Source organism: Budorcas taxicolor, chromosome 19 (genome assembly GCF_023091745.1).
Source record: "Budorcas taxicolor isolate Tak-1 chromosome 19, Takin1.1, whole genome shotgun sequence".
Taxonomy (NCBI): Eukaryota; Metazoa; Chordata; class Mammalia; order Artiodactyla; family Bovidae; genus Budorcas; species Budorcas taxicolor.
The window spans coordinates 35965625-35993102 of NC_068928.1; the positions used below are offsets into that span (position 1 = coordinate 35965625).

At 46.5% G+C, this 27478-nt stretch overlaps 1 protein-coding gene across 1 annotated transcript in view; it reads right to left on the bottom strand.

Moving 5' to 3' along the window:
• The window catches only part of ACSF2 (acyl-CoA synthetase family member 2), a 32089-nt gene extending 11561 nt beyond the window's left edge, over positions 1–20528 (bottom strand). Inside the window, exons 1-5 of the mRNA XM_052657597.1 lie at positions 20316–20528; positions 1225–1420; positions 720–848; positions 422–475; positions 4–122 (exon numbers count right to left, since the gene is read on the bottom strand). Of these exons, the coding sequence (XP_052513557.1) occupies positions 4–122; positions 422–475; positions 720–848; positions 1225–1420; positions 20316–20443 (626 nt within the window). The 5' untranslated portion in view covers positions 20444–20528. The remainder of the gene's footprint in view (positions 1–3; positions 123–421; positions 476–719; positions 849–1224; positions 1421–20315) is intronic.
• Positions 20529–27478: the final 6950 nt, after the last annotated feature.

The following is a 27478-nucleotide window of genomic DNA, read 5'->3' on the forward strand; positions in this document are numbered from 1 at the left end:
CACCTCTGACTCTTCAAGGCCCCTGGCTGGGCCTTCTCCACCTCTGGACAGATTTGCTTCAGGATGTTGTAGTAATGCTGAGTCTTGAATTGCTTGGGAAATACAAGGGCTTTGCAGCCCACCTGTAGAAGGGCAGCCCCGCACCACGGTCAGCAGGAAGCCCCAGCCTGGGAATGTGGTGGAGTCCTGACAGTTGCTCTCTCTCCCATACACTGACACCGCAATACACACAGCTGCCACACCCGACACACACACTGGCCTGTCTGACCAACCATCCCCTCCTCCCCCCCACTGCCTGAAGGACAGACTCAGGGTGTCACCTGTGCATGCCCCCACCCCTCTCAGCCTTCTGTGACAGCTGGAAGCCCCCTGTGCTAGGTACTAGCTGGCTTCCCCCACAGTACCCAAGGAATGTGCCCACCTTCTTGAGGGCATACTCCAGCTCCATAGCCTGGTACGCTGGATTCACAGATACCTGGTGGAGACAGTGAGGGTATGTCACATGTCCTGGGCAGATGCTGTCCCACTTGCACCCCCTCCACCCTCAGAGGCAGCACCCTGTACCTTCAGGCTTCCTTAGTGGGCTTCAGGAGAAAGCACTAGCTGGTCTGAAACCAGCCAGGCACTGGTGTGATTCTGGGGCCAAGGGTCCAGGGAGCTCCCCTGAATGATGCCCTCCCCCCTGCATACCCAGCTATGCCAGGCAATCCCCTCCTCACCAGAATGATGCCAGCCTGGGCTGTGGCCAGCTGCATGAGTACCCACGCATAGGAGTTGGGCCCCCACATGCCCAGCCGGTCACCCTTGCGGAGGCCGATACTCAAGAGCCCAGAAGCAGCTTTATCCACCTGGAATACACAGAAGGGGAACAGAGGGTGAGATATAGGTGAGCAGAAAGGAGCCCATGACTCTGACTTTAACCTTTGGCCCAGGGGTTCACACCAGAACCACTTGGGAATGAGGGACAGGCAGATACGCAGGCCTGAGATCTGGAGGGGGACTTGGGAACATGCATAGTTAACCAGTGTCCCAGGAACAACTGATGCAGGAGGCACCTGGACCACCTCTGCCTCAGCCCTGCCCTCCACTCCTGATATTCCTTGGGGGCTCTCAGGCAGCCCCAGCACCCTGCCCCATAGCCGGGCACCACCCTTGCAGCTCCACCAAGCTTGGCACCTGGGGGCCAGCACCTGCCCACTTTGAAGGTTCAAAGTCAGGACCCACCTCCTCCTTGAGTTGGGCAAAGGTCAACCTGATGTTTTCATGGTGGACAACCAAGGCCTCCTGGTCTGGGATCCTCTGTGCTGTGGCATCCAGGCACCGCCCCACAGTCTTGTTACTAAGGTGCAATCCGACGTGGCCCTGGACATAGCTGAAGCCTCCGACGGGCAAGGGGACGGTGTGATCCAGCTCTCCAGAACTGTGGGAAAAGGGGCTATGGGTTCAACTACACCAAGCCAGGCCTCCCTGGAACCAAAGGCTGGCACATCGTGCTAGGAAGCAGGTTGCATACAACGTGTGCAGGAAACTCCAGAAACTGTCTGATCTGCCCCATTGCCAGGGACCCATTTAACTTAGGAGCTACTTTGCCTTTGGGAAATCAAAACCTGGAGGCTGACTTCTGTCCCTAATCAGAGAGAAGGTTCTTCTCCCCACCCTTCTCCTCAGTTTCCACTGAGTGCCAAGCGTCTGGAGCCTTGGTATCCAAACCCTAGAAAGGGACACTAAGGACAATCATGCTGAGAGGTAGCCTGGGAGGGCTGGGAATGGCCTCATTCTAGACACCACTTCCTCCTGGTAAAAAGACCCCTGGGTATCTGTCAAAACCCACAGAATGATCTAACACAAGGACTAAACCCTGATGTAAACTTGGACCATAGTCAACAATAATGTACCATGTGTGCTAAGTCGCTTCAGTCTAGTCTGACTCTTTGCGACCCTATGAACTGTATGTAGCCTGCCAGGCTCCTCTGTCCGTGAGATTCTCCAGGCAAGAATACTGGAGTCAGTTGTTGTGCCCTCCCTCCAGGGATCTTCCTGACTCAGGGATTGAACCTGTGTCTCTTACACTGGTGGGCAGGTTCTTTACCACTAGCACCACCTGGGAAGTCAGTAATGTCCCATAGTAGTTCGCTAATTGTACTGTACCATACTAATGCAGATGTTAATATCAGAGAAGCAGTGCCAGGGATGGGGTCAGGGGTGGGCATAACGAACTCTATGTATGATCTACTCAGTTATTCTGTAACTAAAACTGTTATGAATTATTAAAACAATTATTTTTTTTTATTTTAAAAAAAAGGTCCCCAGAAGTCTAAGTATCATAAGCTTAGGCCTGCTTATGCCCATTTGCCAGAGCTGGGTGACAGGTGCTGGGCTCCCATCCAGGCCCAGAGAAGTATATGACAGCTCTCAGACCCTGTTCTCATCTGAGAGGGCACGCTCCAGATCCAGGCTTTCCAGACCACCACCTCAGGGTGGTGTGGGCCCTGGGGACCCTTCCTGATGATTCAGTCCAACAGTTGCTGAGCTGAAAAGGCCAATCCTAACCGTCACTGATTGGCTGCTTCTGGCTTATGGGGGAGAATTTCAGGACAGAATAAAGTATGGAGGGCAGAGGGGAGCAAAACTGGGTTTCCCTATAAATGAGGGGAGACCTCACGTCACACGAGGGTGTGTCCCGGTGCAGGCTGATGGGTAGGTTGTCCTGACTTCAGTAAAGATGAGTCACAGACTGGAGAGCTTAGGGCCTTTGGTCTCATCCCAGGTATGCCGCTGGCTGGGTGGGAGATTGTCACAAACACCTTTGGTGTCCCTTGCCATGTGTCCTCAGCACATTTCTAATTTCACTGATAGGGCAGTTTCTTGAGGTTCTGTCCTCAGTGACTCCCTCAAGTTTCTCCTTCTGTGGCTGGGCAGTTCTGGGAGGCATCAAGCCTGGAGGGCGTGGGTAAGATCCTGGTTGCCCACACACGCCCCAAATTGACTTCTTGTCTCCTCTCCATACTCCCTCACTCCTGCTTCCCAAGATCACAAATAAACCACCTGCACCCACGTACTTGTTCTCAAGAAAATCCAAGTGAAGATATCTGTGTTTTCTCCTCTCTGGGCCTCAGCCTCCCCACCTATAAAGTCTGAGGACTTGGATCAGTGGTTATCCTCAAAGGGATGCTATCTAGATCACCTTCCTGGGCAATCTTCTCAAAGACTGTAGTGAGCCACCTAAGCCAGCTGGTTTCCTCAGGTGTGCTAGGACAGAAAACAGCCAGAAGTCACAGGCCTCTGAAGCCCTACCTGCCCCCACATTCTACCACTCAGGCTGGCAGACCTAAATAACTACTGAGGTAGTTCCTCACAGTCACCATGACACCCCTCAAAAGAGACTGTGTACCCACATCCTTCCCTCACAGGCATAATGTGGAGGGTGCCCATTTTTGCCCACTGGGAAACAGATGTGCTCCTTTCTTGGGTTTGCCAAAGTGATCGGTGTAAGAGCAAGCATGTAGAGAAAACCTGCTTAGGAAGAAAGTCAATACAGAGAGATGGAAAGACAGACAAAGACAGAAACAGACAGGAAGACCCAGGACAGACTTAATCTTGAGCTTGTCGAGTGCCTAGATACAGTCTACCTGCCTCTGGACTTTTCACTGTCACCAGTCAATAAAGTCCCTCTTTGAATTTAAGCTATTGGTGAGGGGAGAGAGGAGCTGAATTCCATTTGCAACAACATGGATGAATCCAAAGGACATTATGCTTACGGGAAATAAGCCGGAAGGAGAAAGTCTAATGTTGCATGATCTTACTTATGTATGTAATCTAAAATGTGAACAAACATTTAAGCTGGTCTGAGTTGGGTTTCTGTTGCTTACAACTGGTGAATCCAAACTAAATACATCTTTTGCATTCAGTGGTTCACCATTGCCCTTGAAGCCTTGGCAAGCCACCTCCCAACAGCCCAGGATCTGGATTAGAAGGCAGAAAAACACAGACTTCAGCCAGTTCAATGGTCTTGTTGTCAACAAAGCATTAAAAGTGGGGAGTGGGGGGATCTGTTTCACAACACGGATCCCCTTATTCTCAGAATGTCCCAGAGTCCTGTTTGGTGCGGAATATGATTTTCTACACACTCACTATGGTTTTCAGTGGCCTCTTGGAATGCCTAGCTGACAAATCAACAGGTTGATGTATGCGCACCTCTCTGGTGGCTCAGACAGTAAAGAATCTGCCTGCAGTGTGGGACACCTGGGTTTGATCCCTGGGTTGGGAAGATCCCCTGGAGGAGGGCATGGCAACCCACTCCAGTATTCTTGCCTGGAGAATCCCCCAGAGGAGCCTGGTGGGCTGTAGTCCATGGGTTTGCAAAGAGTCAGACACAACTGAGGGACTAAGCACAGCATCCCCAAATGTAGTTCAGAGGTGTATTATCTCCTTTATCTTCACGGCAGCTCTGATAGGTGGAATGACAGAGACTCCCAGTAGCCCCTTCTCCCTTAATAATACACCCTCAGATGTTTACCTGGCCATAGCCATGTGGAATAGACACCACATCTCCAAGCTTCCCCAGTAGGTGGTCTGGGTGAAGAATAAAGTCTGGCCAATAGGATTTAAGCAGAGGTTGTGTGTATGTGTGTGCACAGCTTCGGAGAAGAGCCCTTCAAGGCAAGCACGTCTTCTCTTTTTCTTTCCTGCTGGCTGGAATGCTGCCTGTGATAGTTCTCTTGGAGCACATGGTGAGCTTGGCATCACAGAGCAACAAGACAGATGGACATGGAGCCTGACAGCAGTCTGTACCACACCAGCCATACACTGGCCATTTCCTAGAAAAACTCCCACCTACTAAAACCATGGTGAGAAGGGGTTTCTCTGATACACACTAAGCTAATTCTAAAAAACACAGGTGGGAGTTATGAACTCTCTTTGTACAGGTAAGGAAACTGAAGTGCAAAGAGGCCAAGTGGGCTGCCTAGCTGGTAAATAGCTGAACCTGAAGTGGAGAATGGAGAATCCAGTACCACTACCCCAGCATGATAGACTTGCCTGCCCAATTTGGGGAGAAAGGATGGGATGGGTAATTCTCTTCTCTGGGCTCTGGATTTAGTCCTTATCTGATCACTAGAGATTGTCTAATCTCAATTTTATTTTTCCACAGTTGTTTACTAATTGAAGCCAAGAAACTGGGACTGGGGTAGGACAAGGTTGAAGTGAAAACAGGTTGCTCCTTCAAAAGATTGAAGAGTTCGAGAAACTCAAGTCAATGCATTGCTCATAAATTTAAGAACCACCCATCATTTCAAAAGCCCAAGTGCAAACACCACTGATTCTAGTTCTCTCCTTCCTCAAACACACCCAAAACACCTCAAGCAAGAAGGGCGGCCACTTCTTTTTCTATTCTTAAACAAAGTGGCAGATACCCCATTTAAACCTGAAAAAGAAAATAGATTTGGTTTTAGGAAAAGTTGTCTGTTTGTGGAAAGTTTAAGGAGCTGGAGCAGGACGCCAGGAGTCCCAGGTGCTCCCAACTCAAATAACTAGAGTAAGTCTTTAGCTACTTGGATTGGGTGTTATAAAATGCCAAGTGGGAGTAAGTCAGCTAGGCGGGAGCTGGGAGGGAACTGGAGACAAAGCACACCCCACCTAAAGGTGTGCACAGAGAATGGGCATGTGAGAATTCAGGCCTAGATCTGCTGCCAGATCTTATTTCATAAGACAGGTTAGGAAACAAGGATTATTTTAAAAAATAATTGTTTTGTTGGCAACTAATGGGTCCACTGTTTTGTCTTCAGTGCCTCACAGGGCCTGGAATGTAAGAAGTGCTCAAATGAATAACCAAATGCATGAATGATAAATAATGCACATAACCCAATTAAAAAATAAGCAAAGGACTTGAATAGACATTTTTCCAAAGAAGACATATGAATGGCCAACAAGCACATGAAATGTAAACTGAAACCACGATTAAATAGCACTTTGAGACCAGTCCTGGGTGTTCATTGGAAGGACTGATGCTGAGGCTGAAACTCCAATACTTTGGCCACCTCATGCGAAGAGTTGACTCACTGGAAAAGACCCTGATGCTGGGAGGGATTGAGGGCAGGAGGAGAAGGGGACGACAGAGGATGAGATGGCTGGATGGCATCACTGACTCGATGCACATGAGTTTTGGTGGACTCCAGGAGTTGGTGATAGACAGGGAGGCCTGGCGTGCTGCAATTCATGGGGTTGCAAGGAGCAGGACACGACTGAGCGACTGAACTGAACTGAACCGAACTGTACCCACAGGAAGGTATAAACAAAAAACAGCATAACAAATTTGGGGAGCATGTGGAGAAACTGGAACTCTTTTGCGTTGCTGATGGGAATGTAAAATGGTGCAGCTGCTGTGGAAAACATTTTTGGTGCTTCTCCAAAGAGTTAAACACAGAGTTAACATTTGACCTGGCAATTGTACTCTTAGGCCGATACCCAAAAGAAGTGAGAACAAGTTTTCAAAGATTTGTACACAAATGTTTAGAACAGTACTATCCACAATAGTCAAAAAGTGAAAAGAACCTAAATATCCAGCAATGCATAAATGGATAAACAAAATGGGGAATATCTCTACAATGGAATATTATTTGACCATAAGAAGGAATGAAATACTGATACATGCTACAACATGGATGAACCTCGAAAATACTGTAGTAAGTGAAAGAAGCCAGACACAGAAAATCACATATAGTATAATTTCATTTATGTCATGTTGAGGTTAGGCAAATCTGTAGAGACAAAAAGTAGAGTAAGTGGTTGCTTAGGGCAGAGGGGATGGGAGGATAGAGAGGTGATAGCTAAGGGTGTGACTTACACATATCCATGAACACAATAAAAATGATTGAATTGTACACTTAAAAATAATGTACAAAATTCTATTCCTAGGTATACAGCCAAAAGAAATCATACATGTGCCCACCAAAAGACAGGATATTTGCATTTGTATCTCCAATATGGAAACTACCTACTCAACAGTAGAATAGATAAATAAATGGTGATGATTATTTACAATGTTATATAGCAATGAGAACAAATGAACTATGACTACACTCAACGATATGAATGAAACTCATTAAAAACTGTTAAATGAAAGAAGCCAGTAGAGGAAAAGGTATATACTGTCTGATTCCATGTAAATGTACAAAACAGGCAAAACCATTTTCTATGCTGTTAGAAGTCAAGAGAGTGGCTAAGGAGGTTCTGGTTCTATGGGTGTGTTCAATTTATCAAAAATTTATCAAACAAGTACATAAAATATGTGTACTTTCCTGAACCTATGTTATATTTCAACACAAAGTTAATCAGCTGGCTCGGTGGTAAAGAACCCGCCTGCCAATGCAGAAGATGCAGGAGACCTAGTTTCGATCCCTGGGTTGGGAAGATCCCCTGGAGAAGAAAATGGCAATCCATTCCAGGATTCTTGCCTGGGAACTTCCAAGGACAGAGGAGCCTGGTGGGCTACAGTCCGTGGGGTCACGAAGAGCCGAACACAATTGAGTGAGCACAATGGTGCACCATGAAGTTAAAAAGAAGAGCTCTCTAGAGCTTAAACCAGTGTTGACAGAAACACAATTCATAAACTAAATTTAGTAACTGACTATGGTATTTACCATCCTGTCAGAAAAATAAAAGCAGCATGTATTGCTTCTGTGCAAAATGCATGCATACATTAATACTGGGCAAGCCAAGCAAACACTTCTGTTTGTGATTTCCATCTTAGAAACTGGTCAAGAAAATAAATAAGCTCAGTTTTGAATGTAGCAGAGTTTTCCTTTCTGAGAGTTCCAACAGATGAGAAAGCAGTTCTGTGTCCTCTGTGGAGTTCCTGTTACCCCGTGACAGCTGGCCCAGGCAACTGGTTTCCTACATGGATGCATGTTCCCTACATTCAGCAGAATAGAGCAGATCAGGACACACTGCTTACTATTTAGAATGTGGCTTACCGGAGGCAAAGCTTTGGCCTTGCTCCAGTGGGAAAACAGGATCCACCAAAGAATTGTCTACTTGCAGATATAATTTACAGGAATGTCTGTAGAGATGCTTAATGACAAGTGGGGAGTGTACTGATTCTGATTTATGAAAAAGGTGGGCATGCTCAGTGAAGAAGGGCAGGGATGGGTAAATTTCCTGAAGGGCAGAGAACTTAAGGAAGTGAAAAAACAGTGAGCATGTCCCCTGTAATGTTGTCAGGCAAATCATCCCAAGTGTGCATATCCCTGTCTTACAAATGGAGAAATGAGAGAGAAGTTAAGCAGCTTGTCCAAGATGCCACCATAAAAGGTGGTATAAAAAAAGCCTCATTATTCAATCACAAACAGCTTTCCACAAAAAAGACAAGTGACATTGACACAGGAAACACAAAAATAGCCCTATCTGCCACAAATGCACAGAAGAAAGAAGACAAGTGCCCAGTAAGCAAGATGTCCATGTCCCAGAGCAAAACAACCATGAGAGATCAGCAGAGATAGAACATATCAATAGTATGATGTCTGTGATTTATTTTCAAATGGTGACCAAAACTACGTGCGTGTGTGTTTATAAACAGTATCTATAAAAAGGATAATTTTTTATTAATGAGGCAAGAGATTCATTTTCTTCAGTTTCCCTATCTGGGTGGGTGCCAACCCTGGGCCTCTTTCGGTATGTACTGTTCTTTACGCTGCAGCCCATCCACAGCCTCATTTGAGGTTGTGCAGGACCTGGCAGCAGACCTGAAGCTAATGGCGCCACAGGCCCATGGAGAACCACCCCCATTTACTTCCCACCTTCCAGCCCTCAAGCACACACTGGCTCTTTTCCATGACTTACTTGTGCTATCTGATTCATCTTTGCTGCCTCTGAACCCATCTTTCTAGCTCACTTCTAGTACCAAGCACATTGGCTTTGCACGCTAACTCAGTCCCCTGGTTATAGTCACCTGTGCACTGCTGTTGGCCCTCCCCAGTGTAGCCTAGCCTTCCAGCAGTACCTGGTCCGAAAACACGGTCTGCTTAGCTCAGGGAACTTCTGTGAGCAACTGCAGCACTCTGTGACACTCCAAGGCAGATGACCAAAGTCAGGGCCAGAGGCTCTGTAAGCACCAAGGATCACAGGTCCTGACAGGGTCAGGCAGAGACCACAGGCAGAGCTGGACGCTGAAGGAGCCGTGGAGGCAGGGATGACCACGCCACCTGAGTACATAGGTATGAGGATATACTTGGGAGAGAAGCAGTTTGTCTTGCCTCGTATTACATATTACTTGCTGGGTAGAGGTTTCTGGGATCTGGGCCAGGAGCTTGCAGGTGAACCCTGTCCCTATCAGAAGCTGGAATAACCCCAGGTCTTGCGCAAGTCCTCTTAATGCTTTCAGAAGCCACCAGGGAAGCATGGTGACTAGATGTGAGGGGTCCATGGACACAGGAACAGCCCCCACACTGAGGCCGACCACTGTTGCCCTGGGCAAGGTGCCATGCCAGCCACCAGCAAGAAAGCTTTAATAAATAGTCTGCTTCTGTTTCAAGTCATGGACTGGCTTCTGCTCCTCCCCTCACAGGCATCTGATGCCAGTCTGGTTCCTGCGCTCTAAGAAAAAAATAAATCATCAACAAAGCTAAAAGACGGCAACTGCCTGGGTTTACAAATTTCATTTTATATACAGGAGACAAAAGATTCACATTTAGCCTGTATTAAAGGGGAAAAAAAATCCCACAAATCAATAAGGACAAGTAATCTAACACAATAAATGGGCAAAGAATATGAATATTCACAGAATACATTTCAAAAGACACCCAATCTCACCGGTAATCAGGGAAACGTAAATCAACCCACAGTAAGAGCACTTTAGCTTCCCCACCAGAGTGGCAAACACGCTCTCGTTCAGGAATACTAAGTATTTGTGAGGCTGTGGGGAAACAGCCACTCTCAGTTGCTTCTGGTGATCATAGCAGCACAGCCTCTCCAGAGTAATTTCTAGAAAAGCTGAAAATGCCAACCCTCTAACGCGGGAATTGCACTGCTGGAGATGTTGTCATATAGTGGATTTGTAAACATCAGGAAGAAAGAATTACCTATATCTATAGGTGTCGGTGTAAACCGATCTCAAAACATACTTTTGGGTGAAAACAGAAGGGCACTGTGATATAATTATTGCAAAAATTATAAAAGCATAAGTATTGTTTATGGATAAAAAACAAAGAGCATTTATTGCTTGCTTGACATGATTCTAAGTGCTTTACAAATGATACGCTATTCTGTTTATGGATTCAGAGACATGTTAAAAGCAAAAAATGTGCTCTGACATGACGTACATTAAATTTATGTCAGTAATTCTCTGGTGAGGGGTGAGTAGGAGGAGGCTTACAAAACAGACATCAACTTGAGCCATAATATTTATTTTATTTATAGTTTTGTGTAACAAGTATGGCTATATTTTGGAGAAGGCAATGGCACCCCACTCCAGTACTCTTGCCTGGAAAATCCCATGGACGGAGGAGCCTGGTAGGCTACAGTCCATGGGGTCGAGAAGAGTCAGACATGACTGAGCGACTTCACTTTGACTTTTCACTTTCATGCACTGGAGAAGGAAATGGCAACCCACTCCAGTATTCTTGCCTACAGAATCCCAGGGATGGGGGAGCCTGGTGGGCTGCTGTCTATGGGGTTGCACAGAGTCGGACATGACTGAAGCGACTTAGCAGCAGCAGCATGGTTATATTTTAATTTGAAGTGGTAGGTACACAGGTGCTTGTTATTTGATCATATGATCATGTTAAAAAAATTTTTTCCAAGTGAAATTTTTAAGAAAAAGAAATATAAGAGGCTTGATAATCTTCTAAGAAGGGTACTTCAACGTTCAAAAGATAGAACAACTTGCTGTCAGGGACAGAATGATCCACTGGACCCGTTGTATAAAGGGCTAGGACCAGATGAACTTTAATGCAAACAGGAAGGGCCCCTAAGCTGCCCGTGATGCTCATGCGGCATCCTCCTGGGCAAGCCTCAGTCCTCAGTCAATGTACTCACCCTTGTGGGAGACACAGTTCGAGCTAAATGTGCAAGTACATCTAGCTCATGGCAAGTGAGGGGCAGGCTCTCCTCTTCCATCTCACTTGCTCATCACCCTAAGATTCATTATTCAACCCAGCAGCCCCTGGACTGACCCACACACCATGGGGGCTGCATTCTTACAGGTGTAGAGGGGCTCCTTTCGCCATTTGCAGAAAGACACTAGGCTGGTGGTTATCTGGGAATAGAGATGGCAGATGCTTGTGAAGGAGGGAACAACTTTTAACCTGTAATAATATCTATTTTACCCTGAAAGAAAGTTAAAATTTTTATGTACCCATGAAGATGAGTGCCACATTTACACCAGCTACAACATGCAACCTAGTGTTTAAGAAAATGAAGGTGCTGTTGTGACAGTTAAAAATCCAGAGAGCACTAGTGAATGGTCATTTTCTTAATTGATGGCCATTTTACTGCACAGTGGCCACCAAGAGCATAAGAATGACTATAATGTTAAAAGGTCCTCAGCAAAAAATAGGAATTTCAACCTATCTCTTAAGGGAAAAACACCCTTCAAAATAGATCACAGACTTACATGTAAAACGTTACAACTGAAAACATTTAGAGGGACTTCCCTGGTGGTTCAGTGGTCAAGAATTTGCCTTCCAATGCAGGGGATGTGGATTTGAGCCCTGGTCAGGGAACTAAGGCCATGCACTGCAACTGTTGAGCCAGTCTACCGCAACTAGAGAGAAGTCTGTGTGCCGCAATGAAAACCAACAGGCAGATTTCCCTCCTAGTACAGTGGATAGGAATCCTCCCCAATGCACAGGACACCAGTTCAATCCCTGGCTTAGGAAGAGCCCACATGCCACAGAGCTACTAAGTCTGTGCACCACAACTACTGAAGCCTGCGTGCTCTAGGACCCTCGAGCCACAACTACTGAGCTACACACCGCAACTACTGAGCCCACATGTTGCAAATACTGAAGCTTGTGTGCCTAGAGCGTGTGCTCTGCAGCAAGAGAAACCACTGCAATAAGAAGACGACGCACCGCAACCAACAGTAGCTCCCGCTCGCCGCAACTAGAGAAAGCTCACGTACGGCAACAAAGCCCCAGTGCGGCCAAAAATAAGCAAACAAATTAATTATTTATTTTTTAAAATCTAGAGAAAAACATGGGAGAAAGGCTTCAGGATCTAGGGGTAGGCAATAAATTTTTAAACTTGACACTATATGCACAACCCATAAACTTAATCAACTAATTTCAGCAAAATTAAAAATTTCCGCTCTATGAAAGATCCTGTTAAAGACGACAACAGGATGAGCTACAGAGTGGGAGAAAATATTCGCAAGCCACAAATCTGACAAAAGACTAGTATCCAGAATGCGTAAAGAACTCTGGAAATTCAATAGTAAAAAACCAACAATTCAACTAGAAAGTGGGCAGAGACATAAAGAGATATGTCACCAAAAAGGATATACAAGTGGCAAATAAGCACATGGAAAGTTATTCAATATCATTCAGTTCAGTTCAGTCGCTCAGTCGTGTCCGACTCTTTGCGACCCCATGAATCGCAGCACGCCAGGCCTCCCTGTCCATCACCAACTCCGGAGTTCACTCAGACTCACGTCCATCGAGTCAGTGATGCCATCCAGCCTTCTCATCCTCTGTTGTCCCCTTCTCCTCCTGCCCCCAATCCCTCCCAGTATCAGAGTCTTTTCCAATGAGTCAACTCTTCGCATGAGGTGGCCAAAGTACTGGAGTTTCAGCTTCAGCATCATTCCTTCCCAAGAAATCCCAGGGCTGATCTCCTTCAGAATGCATTGGTTGGATCTCCTTGCAGTCCAAGGGACTCTCAAGAGTCTTCTCCAACACCACAGTTCAAAAGCATCAATTCTTCGGCACTCAGCCTTCTTCACAGTCCAACTCTCACATCCATACATGACCACTGGAAAAACCATAGCCTTGACTAGACGGACCTTTGTCGGCAAAGTAAAGTCTCTGCTTTTGAATATGCTATCTAGGTTGGTCATAACTTTCCTTCCAAGGAGTAAGCGTCTTTTAATTTCATGGCTGCAGTCACCATCTGCAGTGATTTTGGAGCCCCCAAAATAAAGTCTGACACTATTTCCACTGTTTGCCCATCTATTTCCCATGAAGTGATGGGACCGGATGCCATGATCTTCATTTTCTGAATGTTGAGCTTTAAGCCAACTTTTTCACTAGCCATTAGGAAATGCATATTAAAAATACAATAAGATATCACTATACACCTATTGGAATGACAAAAATTTAAAACAGTGGCAATACCAAATACTGATGAGGATGCTAATCACTCATATATTGTTGGTGAGAATGTAAAATGCTACAGTCATCCTGGAAAACAGACAACTAAACACGCAACTACCATATAAGCCAGCAACTGAGCTGCTGACAATTATCCCAAAGAAATACATCTAGCTGGCCCCCTGTATCCACAGGTTCCATACGCAGACGTGGAACAGTAGATAGGGAGAGCTGACTGCACTATTGCCATGTTGTATAAAGGACCTGACCACCACAGATGTGGGGATTTGCGGGGGTCCTGGAACCAAGCTCCTGGGGATACTGAGGAGAACTATAAGCAATTATGTTCCCAGAGAAATGAAGACTTATTTACAATCACATAAAACCCTGTACATGAATGTATATAGCAGCCTTATTTAAAAAAACTGGAAACACCCCGAAACGTCCATCAGTGGGTGAATGGTTAAACCAACTGTGCATCCATATCAAAGAATACTATTTAACAATTAAAAAAAGAACTACTGAAACACAAAACAACCTTAATGAATCTCCAGAAATTATGCTGAGTGAAAAAACCAGTCTCAAAAGACTGTATAGTATACTGTATGGCTCGATTACATAACCTCTTGAAATGACAAAATCCAATTAATGGAGAACAGAAAACAGACTGTGAGAGGTCCTAAGGAGGGGTGGAAGTGGGAAAGAAGTAGGTGTGGCTGTAACACAGACACCTGAAGGATCCTTGTAGTGGTGATGCTGTATCACTGTGAATATCCTGGCTGCGCTTCTGTACTACAGTTTTACAAGATGCTATCACTGGGGGAAGCTATATGAGATCTGTTTGTGTTATTTCTTACAACTGCATGTGAATGTACAATTATCTCAAAATAAAATGTTTAATTAAAAAAAACAGTTCTTAGATGATAAAATATTGAGGACCGCAAAGTGAAACTGGGCTGCCCAGTTCAGTGGGCCTAGAAGTCACACTGTCTGCACCACTCTCTGCTGGGACAATCCCTGGGCACATTTGTTACACCTATTCTGAGGACCCCACTTCTCAGCCTACCTTTCTGTTGCTACACCCAAGAGGTGAAATATTGGGCACAGGAGATCATGTCCTTTTCCCCATGGTTATGAAGGAAAGCTAAACTGTTTAATGTATAACACACGCTTTCATGAATTTTTTTTTTCAAGATCAATAGGTCACTTCTCCCCAAAGCAAGCCTTGGTTTTTGAGCAAAAGAAACTAGACACAAGAGTATACATTCTAAGATTCAAGAATAGACAAAATTAATCTACAGAGATTAGAAATCAGAATAGTGATAATCTCTGGTTGGGGGTGGGAACTGACTGGAAAGAGGCACTAGAGAAATTTCTCGAGCTGTGCTGTCTCTACGACAGCCCAGTCACATGGGGCTCTGGAACACTTGAAGCATGACTAGTCTGAATTGAAGCATTCTGTAAGTGTTAAATACACACAAGATTCAGAAGACTTCATGAAATAAAGAATATTAAATACCTCCTTAGCAATTTTTACATGATTGATTGCATGCTGAAATGATACTTTGGCTCTACTAAGTTAAAGAAAATATATCATTAAACTTATTGCCTATTTCTTATTACTTTTTAAAATATGCCTACTGAAAAACATAACACTCCACATGTGGCTCACATTCTATTTCTACTGAATAGCAGTGTTTTATCGTTATGGACAAGTTTTATATCTTGGGGTGCTGAGTAATGGGTGTATACATTTGTTAATATTCATCAAACTGCACACTATGATTTGTACATTTTATAGTTTTGGGAAAGTCCCATGATCTTTCCACCACCCAACATAACCTTCCTGATGGAGTCTACAGCTTAACAAAGAATACAGATTATAAAGAACCCCAAAGTGGTAAGAGCTACAACCAAGATTTTGAGCAGGGCACTCTATATTGGTCGAAGCTTCCATTTTTAACTCAAATAAAACTGATAGTGTATGCGTGTTTGTGTGTATGTAGAGAAAGTAAACAGGAAATTATTATTTGAGTCCAGTGAACTCAAGAAGACAGAGGGCATTTTCGAAAGCCTGAAATACTCAGGGACAGAAGGCATCTATGCTGCAGATTTTCCACTGGGCCACTGTTCCGAGCTACTGGGGAAAGCACACAGAAGCCAAGGGTGAAGGCTGATTCAGAACACTTGCCCTTGGTGGCATCACTAAGGTACATACATGGTTTGAAAAAGAAAGTGAAAGTGTTAGTCACTCAGTCATGCTCAACTCTTTGTGATACCCATGGACTGTAGTCCACTAGTCTTCTCTGTCCATGGAATTCTCCAGGCAAAAATACTGGAGTGGGTAGCCATTTCCTTCTCCAGGGTATCTTTCCAATCCCGGGATCAAACCAACATCTCTTGCATTGCAGGCAGATTTTTTACCATCTGAGCCACCAGGAAAACCCCACATACAAGGTTTAGATCTTTGCTTTCTAGGGTCAAATCCCTCAATGTTTTCTGTTCACTCACAGAGGGCTAGAGAAAACCAGAGAGTCCAGAGGTTAGGATGAGTTCGTAAGGGTTCAAGCACAATTAAGATTTCATATAAGTTTGAAGGCTTCGAACTTCGACCACAGCCCTCTTGGATTCGGGGATCCAAGCCTCAAAGCCCAGCCTCCCTAGAAATCACAAAATGTCCGCAGAAATATTGTAAAGTGCTTCTAGTCCAAGTGGTCTATTTTACAAAGAAACCATGGTCCAGAGAGGTTGAGGGACTTGCCTAAAGCGATACTGAACTAAGCCATACTAAGGCTGGGTTTGCTTTCCTGCCACCTGACTCCTAAACTGAAAAACACATACATGCCAATGAGAGTCACAGAACTTGCTTTCCAAACTGGAAAAACAGCTTGTTTATTTCTAAGGGAGAGGCACCTGGCAGAGTTAGTGGTACCCGTCATTTATCAGGACAATCCGCTAGCAAAAGCCCCTTCAAGAGATGAAACTATATTCTGTACTTTGGTTTGTTCAGCATATAATCGGGGGTGGGGGAAAGCAGCCCTTTATACTGACACTCGGCATAAGCATGGATAGGTCTGCCAACACAGAGCAGCCACAGCTTGGTTCAAGCAGTTGCCTCTGCGAGAACTGTCTTCCTCCTACTCTCCAGGCAAGGCTCTAACATGTGGGCCTTGGGGTCATTGTAGGAATGTGCAAAGCCACTGTTTCATAAGTATTATCTGTATCATAGTCTCATCAATGCCGTGGGTTGAAAATCTTAGTGCTAGGCTGTGGGTTATGGATTTTCTTATGTGACCTCATTTAATTCTCACAACAGTACAAAACAAAACTTACATAAAACAAAAGTCTTAAGTTCAACTTGGTCCCAAAGCAAGAAAGTGATTCTTTTGAACTCAGATCTGTCTGGTTCCAAAGTCTTTGTAGATTGAATAAATAAATAATGTGGGGATGTTGGGAGGGCTTCATACCCAGGGTTTAAAGAGTTCAAGCACAGGCAAGGGTTTATACAAGTATATAGGCTTCATCCTTCAAACCACAGCTCTGTTACTGGAGGGATAAGACTCAAATTCCAACTTCTTTAGGAAGTCTAACCTAATCCCATTCCCACCTATCAGATTTTTCCCTGCTTTGATTGAGCACCCTTACTGCCTTGAATCAGTGGGTCTGTGATCCTTATCTGCAGATCCCTTTTAGGCAAAGAAGTATCTGGAAACAAGTTTACTCATCCTTGTATCCCTCACTGGACCTCCACAGTAGATTGCATACCGATTGCATGCAAGGCAGGAGACTTAACTAAAACCATTGTGTACCATTCACTGATTACAAGGTCCAGTGTCCAAGTTTATAGTTCATTTTCTATTATTACATTTAGACTGGAGTAATGAGTAGGGATATCATTTCCAAATACTTTGTTAATCATCTTCGGTAGATTATGAGAAGAGCATATTTTTGTATATTGATTTCTACCCAAAATAATTCCTAGCTTAATATAATCCCCTGATACAGGGACATCATTTTATAGCTTCCACTACCAGTCCCACCTGATTACAGTCATCCCTCTGGAGGGTGTTCCATGAAGCCCACTCACACCCTTGCCCCAACCACCGGCCCTGAGTCACTGGAGGCACCCCGCCACCCCCACTGACGGTCACACCCAATTCTGAGAGGCTTGAGCCGTGGTTCTCTCTGTCTTCACCACCTCTGAGTGCTTCCAACACCCCAGATGCAGTTGCCTCTCAGGCAGCCCCAGGCCAGTTTTAGAGGTCTGAAGGAAACCTGCTTATCACAGGTTCACCAGGAATCAGCATCGGATTTTGTCCTCCAAGGGTGCCTGAAGCTCCAAATTAGATCATCTGCCTTCCCTGGGGAAGCAGGTGTGTGGACAAGGGGAAGGAGTTGGTAGTTCAGGAGGTTTGGAGAGCAATGAACAGTTTCTTCTTTCCTTCTGGAAAAAAGACTCTGGACAGCCCTGACTTGGGTGAATAAGGGATTGTCCAGCAGATCCAAGGGCTAGACTTGGGCCTGGCAGAGGCTGACATCTTGGTAACTAGCCATGAGAGAGAACCAGACGCAAGCAAGAGGACACTTTCTTGAGGGACTCCTCTCCTACCTTCAAATCACTTGAAATTTCTACACAGACCCCATCTGGAGGTTCTCAGGGACCGACCCTGCCCCCCAAACAAAGACTGAGAAGAGCAAGCCTTTGTCAGTACAGCAAGCAGCAGCATTAGTGACAAACTCCACGTAGGCTCCGAGGTTAGGTAACGTACTTAAAGTCATGTAGCAAGTAGGCAGAGGAGCCAGGGCTATAACCCAAAGCAGTTTAGCTTCAAAGTTCTTGCTTTTTCCTAACAGGCAAAACTGGGGATCTGATAAGTAACAGGCATAGGGTGTTGGTCAGCAAGAAAGCAGTCTAAGGTTTCCCTGGTGGTCCAGTGGTTAAGAATCCACCTTGAAATGCAGGGGACACCGGTTTGACCCCTGGTCCGGGAAGATTCCACATGCTATGGAGCAACTAAGCCTGTGCACCACATCTACTGAGCCTGTGTTCTAGACTCTGTGAACCGCAACTACTGAGCCCATGTGTTACAACTACTGAAGCCCGTGAGCCTACAGCCCGTGCTCTGGCCAATAAAAGAAGCCACCACAATGGGAAGCCTGGCACGCTGCAACTAGAGAGTAGCCGCCACTTGTGGCAACTAGAGAAAGCCAGTGTGCAGCAACGAAGACCCAGTACAGCCAAAAAATAAATAAACAAATTCTAGAAAGAAAGAAAGCAGGTTGTATGTGACCAGATCAGAAACAGCAAAGTACAGACGTCCAGGAGCTTTTCACACCATGGCACCTAGAACAGTGAGTAGTGATCATGCTGACTTCTCTTCTCCCTCATTGGACTACAACTTCCTGGAAGACTGAGTTTGCTGGCTTTTGTAACAACAGCATCCACCTTGTGCTTGGCATGGTGTAAGCGCTCAGGAATATCTGTTGAATGCTTGAGACTCTTGAGGGTTTCTTAAGGGCAAAGTAGGAACAAAATCAGGTTAAACCACCACAGTCAGTAGGTAACACCTTAAGCACAAGGCAGTGGCAGGCATGGAAGGGAATTAGGCCAAATGCTAAGGCAATCTTTCTCTCCATGGATCTCCTCCTGACAGAGTCAGAATTTCTCTGAGGCCTGGTGCCCCTAATCCGCGATTGTAAGCCTGAGGCAGGCAAGAGGTCTGCTTTATCTACACATAAAGTCAAAGGTCAGGAAGGATGCCATGTGGTCAAAGGTGGCCTGACCTAGCATCCTGAAACATGTTCGCTTTGGAGAGTAAATAAGGAAAGCCCTCACAGTCTAAGGAGCATTCTGAAGACCAGAGGTGAGGCTTGGAGGCTACAAGCTAGCCATGGCAGAGCTTGCCTAGGGAGGCCCCGGGAGGTAGTGAGTGACCAAGCTAGAGGAGAATTGTTTTCTTCATCAGAATCCCATCTGCTGACGCGCCTTGAGCCACTGGGTTTCCCCAGGAAATTAGGCCTGGTGACACGAAAGCACGGCATATGCTTTCCATCTTCAGAAACCAGCATGTTCAAAACACTGTGATCTTGGAACTCCAGCCCAAGAAGAGTCTGCAGTCTCCCTCCAACTTCCCTCCTCCTCCTTTTGTTTTTTAAAACAAGCAGTTCTCTCAGACAAGAAACCTCTTCCGGCTTCTTGTCCCTTTTCCATGCCCAGGCCTACACTCCACCTGGTGTTCAAAGCTGTGTCCTGACCCCAGCCCTAGTATGTGGCCTAGCTGGGTGGCAGGGCAGACTCATCGGTGCCCAGGCCTCCCTCTGCTGGGTGCTGAAGGTAAAAGCCACCGCTGACCACATCAGTGGGAGCCCAGTTCTGCTTCAACAACACAGTTTCACAACTGCAGACTTACACGGAGGTACCATTAACTTACTTTGCTGTTGCAGAGCACATCCTCCACCTGCCAGCCCCCATCCCACCCTCTGCATTGAGGATAGAAGAAAACAGACCCAGTAGGTAGTAAGGAGCCAAGAAGTGTTAGCAGTCGGGGAGAAGAGCAGACACTGCAGAGCTTAGTGGCCTGGGGTGGACAACATGGGGTGGGAGGTCCCCAAGTTTATCAGTGAAAGGGGTCTAGCTGAGAGCCAGTGTCCTGGGGACTGAGCGCAGGCCTTGCCCTTGCCCCTCCCCCTCAGGACAGGCTGCTAGAGGCCCCACTTCTGGTCGTCAGTGTGTCCACCAATGGAAGAGCCTAAAGCCCCGGACCAGAGCCCAGAGTCAGTGCAGGGTCCCTGACAGCCACCAGCTGCAGCCACCAGTCTGCGTCGGCAGGCCAGCATTTCCTGTTGCCTGAGTGCCAGGTGCGGGGGTACCTTCTCCTTGGCGTGCGCCACCCGGAGGTGGGGCAGCCGAGGACCTCCCAGCCTGAGCGCGATCGGCCCCCAGAGAGGCTCTGAAGGATCCCCAAGACCCCCTCCCAGGGGACTGACCCGTCCCTCTCCTCCAGGGCCGCGTACCTGAGAGGACGGACGCCCCACAACCTCGCTTCCTGCCAAGACCGGGAGAGGCCGACCCGGGCCCCCAGCACCCTCGGGCTCCGGGCGCACAGCCTTGCGACGCGCAGCATCCCGACGTAGACAGCCATGGCTCGCGACGCCCGCGTCCCGGCCAGAGAAAACTTTTAAAGTGCGCCGAGGCGGGGCGAGCGCGGAGCGGGCGGGGAGGCGGGAGGGTCGCCTCTGCCTATGGGTTTCAGAGGACTCGGTGCGGGGCGGGCGGGGCGGAGCGAGGCGAGGCCGAGAGAGGCATGGAGGAAGAGCCTGCTCGCGGGCCACCTTCCCCTGGACCCGCAGCCCTCCCCCTCCTACCCCCACCCTCGAAGAATTGCCCTGGTTTCCCTCCTGATCGGGCGTCCACGGCCGCTGCCCAAGGCAGGTCTCCCTTCCCAACCACCCGGGGCCTGGGTTTGGAGGCGCAAGACTTTGTTGATTTCGTAGAGGGGCAGCCAGCTGCGCGGCGAGGTCAGACCCGGCCACCCCCCCTCTCCCGTCCGCGAGCCGTGTTGGCGCGGGGGGGTCACGTGTTGGCCTACGCCCCCTGCCCGCCCCGGGTTGCAGGCCTGAAGCCAGGGGAGCCCGCGTTCCCAGCGATGCCAGCTGGAGGAGAGGGCCCGCGGCGGAGGGGAGGTAGCTGGGACAAAGGGTGCAGAGGCCCCCGCGGGCCCAAGTACTGGCTGAGGATAGATGTCAGCTTCAGAAGGGGCTCCAGTTGGTACCCCCACATCCCAAGCGTCAGTCTCCCGTCTCTGCTCCAGGTGGCCTCGGGCATTGGAACCTCTGCCCCATGCTGTTCCAAAGTGTGAATGTAAAGTAAACCTCTCTCTCCAGGCCCTTCCTGAGGCCTTGGAGACCCAGATGCAGGTGCAGAATGCCCAGAAGATGGACCATCTCTGGACCTGGCGAGGCAAAGAGGCACTGGGCACCAAGGCGGCACATGTGCCAGGTCAGCATGGGTGCCAGATCCGCAGTGTCTCCGTGTAGCCATGCCCCTTCCTCCAGAGGAGCGAGAGAACACTGGGGGAAAGGCCCTGGCAGGGTGACCTTCCTGCTCCTGACCCAGAGGTGGGATATACACTGGGCCAGGAAGAACTGGTGGCTGAGGGTGGGACTTGGCCTAAGACCTTTATTTTTAGTTGGGAACTTTGGCTCAATTGGGGTTGTGAGAAGGAGACTACACTGCTCCTCTTCATGATCCTGAGAGTGACTTCAGAACCCCCTGAAACCCTGGCTCCTGGAGAGGGTCCCCACGTTTCAGTGATATAGGGATGGTGCAGGAAGAAAGACAAAGGGGCACAGATTATAATGAGCTGGACTTGCAAGGACATGTCTTCCTCACAGACTAACTCACAGACTCTGCTGGCTCAGCCTAAGGAATGTGGGGCCCTAGGGAGTATCCCAAGTCTGGGTACTAAGCCCTACTTGGCAGGCTCTGCTACTAGCTTGCTGGGTGACCCTGGGCAAGTCATTTCTCCTTTCTGGGCCTGTGAAATGGAGAGTAGCTAGTGACCTTGAAGGCCCTTGAAATTTCCTGGCTAGTCTGAGAGTCCTGGGGGGAAGGGTCGGATGAGTTCCTTCCTGAACTTTGCTCCAGCCTCCTCTTTGCATACACTGGGCTTTCCTGACTTCCCAGACAGATGTGGAATCACAGCCACCAATTTCAAGATGTACCTCCCCAGGCTAGACTCTTCAAGGATGTTATCTCTGCCCTCACAATCAACCTACTGAGAATAGGAATGCCTTGGAAGGTGTCTCTATTTTTATGGATAAAGAAATTGAGACCCAGAGAGGTTCAGCTACTTGCCCAAGATCAAAGTGGGCACAACAAGCACTGGCCAAGGCTCTGTCTATACTCAGTGTGAGGCTTTGGGCAAGTCACAGGGCCTTTCCAGCCTCAGTCATCTTTAAAATGGGAATAATACCAGCCTCACCCAGAGGGCCAGGGTAGTCACTGAGTACAGTAACAGAGACAGTTTTCACTGTTAAGTAGTTTCTTCTTCCATCTTCTTCCTCCTGTGTCTACACTCTGACACCTTCCTCTGCATGAGGTATATTGCAAACTTTTGGGGGGGAAGAGGAATTACTTTTCATCTCTGCAAAGCCTTGAGACCTGTGGTAGGCATGAGTTCCAAGGAAGGTGAGGAGGGTTGGGGGAAAGGAATATGGAAATGCCTGATGCAAGAGCTTCTGAGTCCAGGAAGCAAATCATGGTGATCAGAATTCTTCGGTCACATGGAGGGAGTAGTGAGCAAGGGAGCTGGGCACCTTGGTCATTGAGGCCCTCCAACTTTCTTCCTTTTTCCTTCAACCAGCTCAGTTCTTCATAGCTCCCCAAGGGGAGCTTTCTGCCTGATCCGAGCGTATCTGCTTTGTGCTGCACGTGACTTGCATGATTTATGAAGCTTGTGATTTTGCCCATGCCATTGGCTGTCCTGAGAAAGCCCTATTCCTTCCTCTTTGTCAATTCCCTCCCCTTCCTGTGCTTCAAAATCGGTCTCACACTGTAAACACCATTTATTGATTAAAAAAAAAGAATTCTTAGCATCAACCTATGAAAAAGTCCAGAAGACTTAATTGAAGTTAGGAAATAGAATGTAAATGCTACAAACCTTGGAAGTCACTCTTGACAGTAGCTGAGAGGTAAGAAATAGGAGATGGAAGTGGAGGCAGATATTCTTACCTTATAAATTGAGGTGTCAGGGAATCCTATTTATTGATAATGGAACATGAAATAAAGGAGTATGTCATTTAAAGTTACAAAGCAACAGTGTATGTACAAAAATAGCAATAAAACTATATTAGAAGGACTTGAGAAAAGATGAGAATGAAAATTCTTACCTCTTAAACAGAAAATCAAGAAATGGCTGAATAAGTATATTGTTTAGAGATAAATAATAGAAGATAAAACAGAAACAATTACAATAATGCAGATGGTTCCCTTTGGACTTGAATAGACATTTCTCTAAAGAAGATGTATGAATGGCCAATAGGCACATGAAAAGGTACTAAACATCACTGGTCATTGCTGCTGCTGCTGCTGCTAAGTTGCTTCAGTCGTGTCCAACTCTGTGTGACCCCATAGACGGCAGCCCACCAGGCTCCCCCATCCCTGGGGTTCTCCAGGCAAGAACACTGGAGTGGGTTGCCATTTCCTTCTCCAATGCATGAAAGTAAAAAGTGAAAGTGAAGTTGCTCAGTCGTGTCCAACTCTTAGCGATCCCATGGGCTGCAGCCTACCAGGCTCCTCCATCCATGGGATTTTCCAGGTAAGAGTACTGGAGTGGGGTGCCATTGCCTTCTCCGATAGACGGCATTAGGGAAAAACAAATCAAAACCACAGTGAGTTACTGCCTCACATCCATTAGGATAGCTTCTATCAAAAAGCTAGAACAAGTTTTAGCATATAGGGAAATTGGAACAATTGCTGGTAGGATTGTAAAATGGTGCAGTGGATGTGGAAAACAGTATGGCAATTCCTCAAAAAATTAAGAACAATTACCACATAATCTAACAATTCTGCTTCTGGTGAAAAAGTGAAAGTGAAAGTCACTCAGTCCTGCCCGACTCTTTGTGAACCCACAAACTAAATGGTCCATGGAATTCTCCAGGCAAGGATACTAGAGTGGGTAGCCTTTCCCTTCTCCAGGGGATCTTCCCAACCTAGGAATCAACCCAGGTCTCCTGCATTGCAGGCGGATTCTTTACCAGCTTGAGCCACAAGGGAAGCCCTCTAGTTCTGGGTATGCACCCCAAATAATTGAAAGTAGGGACTCTAGAGAAGGAAATGGCAACCCACTCCAGTGTTCTTGCCTGGAGAATCCCAGGGATGGGGGAGCCTGGTGGACTGCCATCTATGGGGTCGCACAGGGTCGGACATGACTGAAGCGACTTAGCAGCAGCAGCAGCAGCAGCAGCAGGGGCTCTAGAAGATGTTTCTACATTAGTATTTAGTGCAGCATTAGTCACAACAGCCAAAAGGCAGAAACACCCCCAAATGTCCATGGACGGGTGGATAAACAAACTGTGGTGTGTAAAACAGAACATTATTCAGCCTTATAAAGAAAGGAAATTCTGGGACTTCTCTGGTAGTCCAGTGGCTAAGATTCCGTGCTGTCAGCGCAGGAAGTCTGGGTTCGATCCCTGGCTGGGGAACTAGATTCCATATGCTGCAACTAAGAGTTCTCATGCTACAACTAAAAGATCCTGCAGGCTGCAGTGAAGACCCAAGACTACACGTGCCACAAAGACCCAGCACAGCCAAATAAATACATAAGTAAATAAATATTTTTTTTTTTAAAAGGAAATTCTGATTCATGCTACCAGAATTATCCTTGTAGCTATATTTAAGGTATGCTAAGTATGATAACTGAAGTGTCTCTGGTGGTTCAGAGGTTAAGAACCTGCCTGCCAGTGCAGGAGATGCAGGTTTGATCCTGGGTTGGGAAGATCCCTTGGAGAAGGACATGGCAACCCACTCCAGTATTCTTGCCTGGAAAACCCCATGAACAGAGAAGCCTGGCAGGCTCTATGGTGTTGCAAAGAGTTGGACACAGCTTAATGACTGCACAACAAGTACGATAAGGACAATTACTGTATGATTTCACTTACATAAGGAATCTACAGTAGTCAGATTCAATGAGACAGGAAGTAGAATGATGGTTGCCAGGGGCTGTGTGGAATGGGACGAAGGACTTATGGGTGCCAGGTTTCAGTTTGGGAAGATGGAAAACTTCAGGAGATGGGTGGTGGTGATGGTTACACCAACAAATTGAATATACTACTACTTTTTGATAAAAAGCCTTTCTCTTTTTTTCCCTAAGACAGTGTACATGTTTTCTCTTAATAATTTTGTTGTTGTTGTTAACAGCCCAAGGGAGGCATCCTGACTAGATCATTTACAGAGCCCAGCGTGTTTCCTGAGGTTCCCACTGAGTACCAAAGTGTTACATAGGTACTGTAGTTGGCCTCGGGAGAATCTGGCTCTGCTGCGTTCGCTCTCAATGACCTTGAGCAATGTTCTTTCCTCTGCTGTAGTTTTTCAAAGCTCTCTGTTGTAAATGACTGTTTCCAAGTAGTATATGAAAAATGTCTTTTTCAAAGAAATTTCTTCCCCATAAGACTGAGAAGGGAACCATCTAATGTGAGATGCAGCAATCATGAAGGAAAGGTGGGGGAAAAAGGAGAGACTACTGGCAGCTACATAAAGAGGAAAGAGGAGGATAAGGAAGGAGTTTTAATCTTGAAAGAAAAGATGACAGTGACTTGATAAATGATGGTTATATTCTGCCAATCAGATCCAGTAGCCAATACCAAAAACAAAGCAAAGCAAACAAAAAACAAAGTTAGCAAGAACTGTGCTAAAAACAATGCTTCTGATTTTCAAACTGAAAGTGAAAATAAGGAACTCATTCTGAACTGCTGTGTAAAGTAAAAATTATTTTGATCACAACTAATAGTTGATGGCAGACACAGACATTTGTGATCTTAGACAATCAGTATTTTCTTGCTGACAGCTCAGAATTGAAAAAACTAAAGAAACTGCAGTTCCAGCAGTTGCCAAAATTTGTGAAAGCTTTGCTTTCAAAAAGAATATAGGACAAAAATCTTTCTTTAGATGATGTAATTTTTAACTTTTCTTGGGTCAAAGTCAAGAGCTAAAGTTATCTGTCAAGCCTTGAGTAAGACCCAGTATTATCAAACCAAATCTAATTTATCTTCTTCCACTCAATCATTGGTTCAACAGACATTCACTGACTGCCCATTCAGTTCAGTTTAGTTTAGTCGCTCAGTCGTGTCCGACTCTTTGCAACCCCATGAACTGCAGCACGCCAGGCCTCCCTGTCCATCACCAACTCCTGGAGTTCACTCAGATTCGCGTCCATCAAGTCAGTGATGCCATCCAGACAACTCATCCTCTGTTGTCCCCTTCTCCTCCTGCCCCCAATCCCTCCAAGCATCAGGGTCTTTTTCCAATGAGTCAACTCTTCGCATGAGGTGGCCAAGGTATTGGAGTTTCAGCCTCAGCATCAGTCCTTCCAATGAACACCCAGGACTGGTTTCCTTTAGGATGGACTGGTTGGATCTCCTTGCAGTCCAAGGGACTCTCAAGAGTCTTCTCTTGAGAACTCTTGAAGACTTCTCTTGAACACCACAGTTCAAAAGCATCAATTCTTTGGCGCTCAGCTTTCTTCACAGTCCAACTCTCACATCCATACATGACCACTGGAAAAACCATAGCCTTGACTAGACGGACCTTTGTTGGCAAAGTAATGTCTCTGCTTTTTAATATGCTGTCTAGGTTGGTCATAACTTTCCTTCCAGGGAGTAAGTGTCTTTTAATTTCATGGCTGCAATCACCATCTGCAGTGATTTTGGAGCCCCCAAAAATAAAGTCTGACACTGTTTCCCATTAGATACTGCCAAGTGTGGGCTCTCAGGCTGCAGATATGAATAAGACAGGGTTCTGCCCCCAGGGAACTCACTGTCTAGTAGAGAACATCACCTCTGAAACTGATGGTGGTATGTGATATGGCCAGTGCCGTGAGAGAAGGGCCCAGGGGACAGGCACTACTCTTAAGTGTGTCACCAAAGGTCACTTAGAGGTCTGAGCTGAGTGGGTAGTGTATTGGTTTGGAAATGGCAACCCACTCCAGTACTCTGGCTTAGAAAATTCCATGGATGGAGGAGCCTGGTGGGCTACAGTCCATGGGGTCGCAAAGAATCGGACACGACTGAGCGACTTCACTTTTACTTTACTTCCTAATACTACTGGAATAAATTGCCAAGTTTAATGGCTAAAAGCAACAGAAATTTATTCTCTTACAGCTCCGGAGGCCAGTCTGAAGTGAGTCTTATGGAGTAAAACCAAGGTGTTGGCAGGGCTAGTTCTTTCCAGATATTCCGGGAAGAATTGTTCCTTGTATCTTTCAGCTTCTATTGGCTCCAGGCTTCACTCTCATCTCTGCCTCCTTAGTCACATTGCCTCGTTCCCTTCTATGTTCAGTCTCGCTCTGCCTTATAAGAACACTTGTGATTTCTGAAATAATCTCTCTGTCGCAAGATCTTTAATTTGATTATATCTGAAAAGTCTCATTTGCCATATAAGGTAGCATATTCACAGGTTC